We start from the raw sequence: 7,565 nt of genomic DNA on the forward strand, positions 1-7,565 counted from the left end.
GATGCATTTTCTCATTAAAACCAAATGGAAAATAATTTCCAATAAAGACAAAAACGTGTTAAAAAGAAGAACCGGTTTAATTGGGTATTTATTTGATGTTAGTGTACATTTTCCATTCTGAAGTAGTCTCGTGTAAACTTTTCCTTCCGGCAGTGCCTCTTGCGGTTCGTAGAAAAACAATATGGCAAATTTCTTACTGGCTATTTAGATAACAATAACATTGTCCAAAGACTGGCTTTTAATGTGGTCTTCACTAAAACTCAGGGAGGGAAGCAAGAGGGGCAAAGAAAGCTCTTTTCTCAAGGCGGCGAGAACAAGGACTCGATTATAGATCAACTCTTTTCTACTTCCACTCTCTGAAGGTCCGTCTGTCGAACAGCGGACTTAACCCAGGTGAAGATCGAACCTCTGTTTCTGATGAGGAGCGCAATGAACCGCCCGGAATACATCATCCATCTCGAATCTTCGCATGAAAGTTGAGGAGCAGAAGAACCTGGACAAATCTGTACTAAATTCGTCATCATGATTACTTAATTATGTTTTAGATATTAGGTTTTTTTTTTAAATAAAAACTAAGATTGTGAAGATGTTTTCTATAAATTGCATAAAAATCCAAAACTTTAATTTTATTTGTCATCATAGGGTTTAATACTTGATGTTACATTATTTATTCGGATGTTATATTCAGACTTATCCTATTTTCGCTGCTTTAACTAACCAGCTTTATCTCTCTAAGCTTCAGTGAAATGAGAAAGTCAGGTATCTATGTATGCACATATGTGTATTTTTACCTATTACACTGGTCAACAAATGATATAGGTTCTCGTCTTTCTAGATATGCGAAAATAAAACTTTGGTATGAAGAAAATCGCTCTGTGAAGAAGCTAGCTGATAGTTGTAAAGAAAACAGCAAACTAAAGATAAGTTTTTAAAAAACAAATAATAAGTGTATGAAGCTATGTACTATAATCGCAGCCCCCTGAAAAGTGTTTTTAGCTACGCACATGGCCGCAGCCCTGAATTCAACCCCTAATTCAAGGTTGTGCAGCCCTGCAAACCCGGCTTGCTGTTTTGCAGAAAATTCGCAGTTTGCCGGCAAAGGATGAAGTGCGCAGTTCACATCCGCGGCAACAGATTTCTCTGCGAGTTCGTCGAAGAACATCACGGTGATAGCAAATTCATTTTCCTGGGGAAAAATTTCCCAACAGCCCGCGAAACTTTCCACCGGAAACTTTTCACTCAGCATTGCCAAAACGGGAGAAACCCAATCATTTGCGGATAACTTTCCAAGATGTGGTCGTCCAGGAAAGCCAGCTATTCAAAATGGGTGTGTCACTCAGACTCCTCTTGTGCATCATTAGTATTCTAATCTCGTATATGTATACCTTCTGTTTTTTTCTCGTTTGGCTCTCCAGTCAAACGACAACAAAGACACAGTGAAAAGAGCGCGAAATGAGCGCTCCTCGAGGCAGGTCAACAAAAAGCTAGTGAAGCTACTCCTGGCGGAGGCAGACGACAGTGACGCCACTATCACCACTGCCCATGCAACTGCCACGCCAGACAGTGAGTTCTTCGACAGTCATTCTGAAAAGGAAAGCTCTGGGCTCCAGGAATGGGATCTCCCGACAGGTAGCCAGTGTCGCACCTGCTTTCACATCATATCACGGGATGAGGGTGTTAAGGATCTCTATGACAGGGACAACATGGCGCTCCTCTACCACATAAAGGTCATCACTGGAGTATGGGTATGTCTAACAAGGGGTGGGTTGATTGTTTTATATATAATATTATAAAATATGTATATATGACAAGAATATATGATGCTTAATAAAAATATACGCAGTTATATTCCTAGCAATTTAACAGAAAAATCAATCCAAATCCATCAATCCATCTAAAATTAAAATAAAGTCCAGTTAATAAATAAACCTACATTTAACGCAGATTCAACAAGGAGTAAAGGAGCTACCGCATCACATTTGCGCAACGTGCCTGAAAACTCTGAAGAAAGCCGTGGAATTCCAAGCCAAGTGCAAGCAGATTGACAAAAAGCTTAGGCAGACGACGGAAAAGTACAATCTCCAAGTTTGTGACGAAGAAATGGAGTTGGAGCTGGAAAATGTCCTCTATGAAGAGTCCGCCCAGCAGGCACAGGAAGTCCTAGGACCAGAAGATTTCAGCCCAGAGCTGTGGTCGGAAAGTGAGTGCGCCCTGGATGAAGACGACTTTCCAATGGATCTAGAGTCAGTCACCACTAGAGTCACTCAGTCACTAAGTGAAGACGACTTAGGTCTTGGCGAAGATACAGAAAAAGACTTAGCTCTGGAGCAAAGTAAGCCATCATGCAATGAAATAATTAGCATACAAAAATGTAAGACTGAGGAAGAGATTGGTAAAGTAGAGCACGGAGCTAAGGTCTATAAGGTTGTGTTGGGTGAATACAATAGCCAAAAGGAAGCTGAACCAAATTATTCGCTTCCCCTACCAAAGCGACCTCGATTGAGGGTGAGTCCAGAGGAGAAGAAACGAAGGCAGCGCGAACGAATTCAAGCCAAGCCTTTCAATTACGTCTGCGACAAGTGCGGGCACTCTTTCCGCCAACGCATTCAGCTGCAGATGCACTTGCTCCGGCACAATAGCGCCAAGAACTTTGAGTGCCCAGAGTGTCCGAAGAAGTTCTACGATGTATATACGCGCAACATTCACGTAAGAGTGCGGCACAAGGGGGAGCATCCCTTTCGCTGCAACCATTGCAATGAGTCGTTCTCAAACGCAAGTAGTCGTCACAGGCACGAGAGGTAGGTACTGAACTATTTGGTGGTCCTGTCATCTAATCATTTCCCATGGCCACAGAGATGTTCATGGGGCAGGCAATCGCATTCGCTCGCAGAAGAAATCGAGGGAAGAAGGCGCCAGTCGCCACTACTGCACCAAGTGCCCCAAAAGTTATACCAGCAAGAACGGTCTAGCCCTACATATGAACTCCCACAACGGCAGCAAGCCCTTCCAGTGCAAGAATTGTCACAGGTCATTCGCAGACCCATCTGCTATGAAGCGGCATCAGGCCTTACACGACAAGTTTCCGTTTCGCTGTGATATCTGCTTGAAGGGATTCTTGCTGCGCTCACTACTTACAAAGCACCAGGATGTGCACACAGGAAAACGACCTCATAGGTGGGTGCAAAATAAGATGCCGAATATTGCCCATTTACTTATTCGTGATTTATTAAACCAGGTGCGAGCTCTGTGATGTTCACTACCGTCATAGATATAATCTAAACAAACACAAAACCACCAAATTGCATAGGGATAATGTACAAAAAGCCGAGGAAGAGGAAATCAGCAGACTGCAGTATATACTTACAGATTTTTAAAGCTACTAACGATATCGACAAGCTGGACTTCGAATCTCAAACACATCACTTCACTATGATTAAGCCAAATGCACAAGAAGTGCGAGCCAGAACTCAGGAAGAATAGACTCAAACTCTTTGAATAAATCTAATTTTTATAAATATCGGTATACTTACATGGCGAAATACGTAACACTTTTAGGGTTAGTGCACATGAAGTAGGTGCCGACATAGAAAATTGTGACATGAAACATATATTGTAAATATATAATTCGTATAAATAGGATTATTATGCATTGACTAACATGAAACTGAATGAAGAATAGACTTGAAAATTGACGTTTTGACGTATGTCACAACGAAAGAATATTGAAATAAACTAGTGGCCACACAAAAAATAAAATAATTGCATTTGTTTTTCCTAATTTAAAAATACAGGTTATATGGATATTTGAATTACTCCAGTTTCCCGCGCAAATGCAAATAGTTGAGAGGGTTGGTTTTGAATGCTTTTCCAGCACTAGTTGTTGGCTATTCAAAAGTGAAATAAGACACAGTAAAAGTTAACAGAACAATAGAATAATTTTACCATTATGATTATAAGAATAAGTACTATTTTTCATATTTTTCGTTGATGATTTGGAATTGATGTATAAAAATTATCACAAACTTTTAAAACTATAATATATAGTTATATATATATATGTATGTAGTTAATTATAAAAAGTTTAACTGAAACAACAGTAGTGCCGTTAACAACCCTGATTTCAGTGCAGCAAAACACCAGCCGACTAGTGTTGCGAAGCACCATCCATTGTATACATACATATAAATAATACCTACGCACACATACACGCACACACGAGTACAGTCGCAAGTTGCGACTCGCAACGCCATACAAAAAGTTGGAACTGAGTGGAATCGGAGCACTATATAGCCAGCCGATCCCTTCCAGAGCGCCGGAAGAGCAGCTCCCACCTGATCCCACGTCCCCGAGCCGATGTCGCGGCGAAATTAGAGCGATTCGCAGTCCAAACAAGATGATAAACCCCATTGCATCCGAGTCGGAGGCCATCAATTCGGCCACCTATGTGGACAACTATATCGATTCGGTGGAGAACCTGCCGGACGACGTGCAGCGCCAGTTGTCCCGCATCCGCGACATAGACGTCCAGTACAGAGGTGAGTTCTGGCCGAGAGTACGCCTGTTGGAAAAGCGGAAAACCTAACCTCCCCCTTGGGGAAATCTCCTCGATTTGCAGGCCTCATTCGCGACGTGGACCACTACTACGACCTGTATCTGTCCCTGCAAAACTCCCCGGATGCCGGGCGACGGTCCAGAAGCATCTCCAGGATGCACCAGAGTCTCATTCAGGCGCAGGAACTGGGCGACGAAAAAATGCAGATCGTCAATCATATGCAGGAGATAATCGACGGAAAGCTGCGGCAGCTGGACACCGACCAGCAGAACCTGGACCTGAAGGAGGACCGCGATCGGTATACGCTTCTGGACGATGGCGCGCCCTCGAAGCTGCAACGTCTGCAGAGCCCGATGAGGGAGCAGGGGAACCAAGCGGGCACCGGCAATGGTGGCCTGAATGGAAACGGCCTGCTTTCGGCCAAGAATCTGTACGCCTTGGGCGGCTATGCTGGTGGTGTTGTGTCCAGTTCCATTGCCATGACCTCCGGAAACGGTGGCAGCTCAACGTCCAACTCGGAGCGCTCAAGCCATGTCAGTAATGGCGGCAACAGCGGCTCCAATGGCAATGTTAGCGGCGGAGGAGGCGGTGCTGGCGGAGATCTGCAGCGCACAGGCAGCAAGAGGTCGAGGAGGCGAAACGAGAGCGTTGTCAACAACGGTAGCTCTCTGGAGATGGGCGGCAACGAGTCCAACTCTGCGAATGAAGCCAGTGGTAGTGGTGGTGGCAGTGGCGAGCGCAAATCCTCGTTGGGCGGAGCAAGTGGAGCGGGACAAGGACGCAAGGCCAGTCTACAGTCGGCTTCCGGCAGTTTGGCTAGCGGCTCAGCAGCCACGAGTAGTGGAGCAGCTGGAGGTGGTGGTGCCAGCGGAAGCGGAGCCGGCGTAGTCGGTGGCAACAACTCCGGCAAGAAGAAGAAACGCAAGGTACGCGGATCTGGGGCTTCAAATGCCAATGCAAGTACGCGCGAGGAGACGCCTCCGCCGGAGACCATTGATCCGGACGAGCCGACCTACTGTGTCTGCAATCAGGTGAGTTCGCAGTACTATTGCTTTTAAAAAGATTCGCCACAAATCGCGTTTTCTGTTGCAGATTTCCTTCGGCGAGATGATCCTGTGCGACAACGACCTATGCCCCATCGAGTGGTTCCATTTTTCGTGCGTCTCCCTGGTGCTCAAACCAAAGGGCAAGTGGTTCTGCCCCAACTGCCGCGGAGAACGGCCAAACGTAATGAAACCCAAGGCGCAGTTCCTCAAGGAACTGGAGCGCTACAACAAGGAGAAGGAGGAGAAGACCTAGTCTATTAGGCCAGCGATCCCAGCCCATTGCTCTGTGTCAAACACCAGGCTCTGTAAAATATTCGATCCTAAGATTTACCTTAATGTATATTTAATGACTTTCTTATGCCCGATCCTTTTCCGACTTCCTCGTCTTTCATCCAGTTTAGATACCCTGCTTTTGTGGTTAAAGGTCGTCAGTTTTCATTTAAAGTTTCTGTACAAATAATACCTTTCTCGATGTAAACACACACACACACACATACACACACAAACTCGTATACTTAGAGTACACCTAAACTTAATTTACGGTAATAAACGTTGATATTCAAAACCCACATTAATTTCTTGGCCCCAAGGAGCCCCGTATCTAGTAGTTTTACGAATCTATTAGTTTAATTGTCGTTTAGCAGGCATTCGATTTACACATTAGTATAATTGATTGTGTATAAATGTGTGTAAAATATATAAATTTGTATAAAACTATTTGGTAGGCATCTGTGGAATTGTACGGAATTCTTATTGTAAAAATGCGCTTGGACGGAGTTCTTGATGCGTGTCAAGTCAAAAAGTATTCTAATGGATTATTCGAGCTTTCGTACGAAGGTTCTCCTATCATGGCATAAGCAGCTCAATGTTTGGATTCTGGATCTCCAGGAATATCTGGTACTGCGAAAAGACCACCAGCCAGCAATAGATCTGAGGGGATAAGTAAAATGGGTTTAAAAGCATGATTATCCAGGATTTTGAATCTCAACCACTTACATTATAGGCTACCCAAACAAAGTTTAAAAGGGCCGAGAAGGTTTGCTCCAGCTGGCGGCGAAAAAGTAATCCATTAGCTTCAATTCATGCAAAAAGTAGTTTCTACTCACATATATATAGTAGCCTCCAATAAGCCAAAGGCTCCAGCAAAACTGAAAGAGAATGGCCAGGCCAATGAGACCCAACCAGGGCAGTAGCCATCCCCGAGTGCTGCAAATAGCTAAAGTCGTGACTGGATCCACCAATATAAGAAGCCAAAGCTTGTCTTACCTGATCTTAATGCCGTAGTAGACCAAATAGGAGGACAGGATGATCAGCAGGAAGTAGATGATGAAGAATCCACCTGCCACGGGCATCGATGAACGGATATCCGTCTCAAAGAGCGGGGAATAGAGCTGCGCAGACTCCCCGCCTGCCAGCATATAAGAAATCATCGTGATCATTACGACGGATAGGGCAGCCGTATAGGCGGCCACGGCGTAACTCCCCGTCCGGACATTATCCGACCAGATGATAGGCGACCAGCAGGAACTCAGCACTACCATGTTGCTGTGGGAAAACACCGGGAAACACTATAAACACTTTTCAATCACAAACTTATTTGGCCTGCGTGACAGCGTCAACGCCCAAATATTTTGGTCAATGAAAACGCATTCCAAATTTACGATTCTCTTCAGTTTTTCAATGGATAGTTACTTCAAAGGCTTATCCTGTGATATATCCTTTAAAAATTTACAGATTGTTTTGGTTTCTAGGGCGTGGGCGTACCTTTTTTAAATAATAATCGCTTAATTGAAAAAACAACAACGGCTTGAGTAATAGGGTTGTCATGCGTGCGTAAAAATGGGAAATATCGATATATTTCTGCTACATATGAAATAAAAAGTATACATTTTAAATTCTGCGAAAATTTGAATTGTATGATTTCTTTACTTTTTTATTTTGATATATTTAAAAATAATTCAATTTCA

At 43.9% G+C, this 7,565-nt stretch overlaps 3 protein-coding genes across 4 annotated transcripts; 2 read left to right on the plus strand and 1 right to left on the minus strand.

Annotated features, from left to right (window-relative positions):
- Positions 1-1,051: 1,051 nt before the first annotated feature.
- On the plus strand, positions 1,052-3,639 carry LOC122620762 (zinc finger protein 69). The gene is made up of 5 exons (XM_043798371.1): positions 1,052-1,327; positions 1,416-1,745; positions 1,945-2,798; positions 2,854-3,174; positions 3,236-3,639. Exons 1-5 carry the CDS (start codon positions 1,292-1,294, stop codon positions 3,372-3,374), a joined length of 1,680 nt encoding a protein of 559 aa, XP_043654306.1. The 5' UTR covers positions 1,052-1,291; the 3' UTR covers positions 3,375-3,639.
- Positions 3,640-4,188: 549 nt separating this feature from the next.
- Positions 4,189-6,167, plus strand: LOC122619840 (inhibitor of growth protein 1). Its single transcript, XM_043797034.1, has 3 exons — positions 4,189-4,535; positions 4,616-5,583; positions 5,645-6,167. Exons 1-3 carry the CDS (start codon positions 4,394-4,396, stop codon positions 5,849-5,851), a joined length of 1,317 nt encoding a protein of 438 aa, XP_043652969.1. The 5' UTR covers positions 4,189-4,393; the 3' UTR covers positions 5,852-6,167.
- A 39-nt stretch (positions 6,168-6,206) lies between these two features.
- On the minus strand, positions 6,207-7,431 carry LOC122619841. 2 transcript variants are annotated; one of them, XM_043797035.1, is made up of 5 exons: positions 7,363-7,431; positions 6,865-7,143; positions 6,705-6,804; positions 6,595-6,645; positions 6,207-6,528 (listed from the first exon to the last, which is right to left on the minus strand). In XM_043797035.1, the coding sequence occupies exons 2-5, from the start codon at positions 7,137-7,139 to the stop codon at positions 6,445-6,447; spliced, it is 510 nt and encodes a 169-aa protein (XP_043652970.1). In that variant the 5' UTR covers positions 7,140-7,143; positions 7,363-7,431; the 3' UTR covers positions 6,207-6,444. The 2 variants fall into 2 exon arrangements, with proteins under 2 accessions (XP_043652970.1, XP_043652971.1); XM_043797036.1 differs by having other exon boundaries at positions 7,291-7,377.
- Between the last annotated feature and the right edge of the window lie 134 nt (positions 7,432-7,565).

The sequence above is a fragment of the Drosophila teissieri genome, chromosome 3R, assembly GCF_016746235.2.
Source record: "Drosophila teissieri strain GT53w chromosome 3R, Prin_Dtei_1.1, whole genome shotgun sequence".
Lineage (NCBI taxonomy): Eukaryota > Metazoa > Arthropoda > Insecta > Diptera > Drosophilidae > Drosophila > Drosophila teissieri.

Coding starts and splice junctions, on each gene's coding strand:
- LOC122619840 (XM_043797034.1), top strand. CDS start 4,394: ATGATAAACCCCATTGCATCCGAGTCGGAGGCCATCAATTCGGCCACC. Junction 4,536..4,615: donor CATAGACGTCCAGTACAGAG/GTGAGTTCTGGC, acceptor CTCGATTTGCAG/GCCTCATTCGCGACGTGGAC. Junction 5,584..5,644: donor CCTACTGTGTCTGCAATCAG/GTGAGTTCGCAG, acceptor TTTCTGTTGCAG/ATTTCCTTCGGCGAGATGAT.
- LOC122620762 (XM_043798371.1), top strand. CDS start 1,292: ATGTGGTCGTCCAGGAAAGCCAGCTATTCAAAATGG. Junction 1,746..1,944: donor AGGTCATCACTGGAGTATGG/GTATGTCTAACA, acceptor CATTTAACGCAG/ATTCAACAAGGAGTAAAGGA. Junction 3,175..3,235: donor ACAGGAAAACGACCTCATAG/GTGGGTGCAAAA, acceptor TTATTAAACCAG/GTGCGAGCTCTGTGATGTTC.
- LOC122619841 (XM_043797035.1), bottom strand. CDS start 7,139: ATGGTAGTGCTGAGTTCCTGCTGGTCGCCTATCATCTGGTCGGATAAT. Junction 6,805..6,864: donor TACTACGGCATTAAGATCAG/GTAAGACAAGCT, acceptor AGCTATTTGCAG/CACTCGGGGATGGCTACTGC. Junction 6,646..6,704: donor TTGGAGGCTACTATATATAT/GTGAGTAGAAAC, acceptor TTTCGCCGCCAG/CTGGAGCAAACCTTCTCGGC.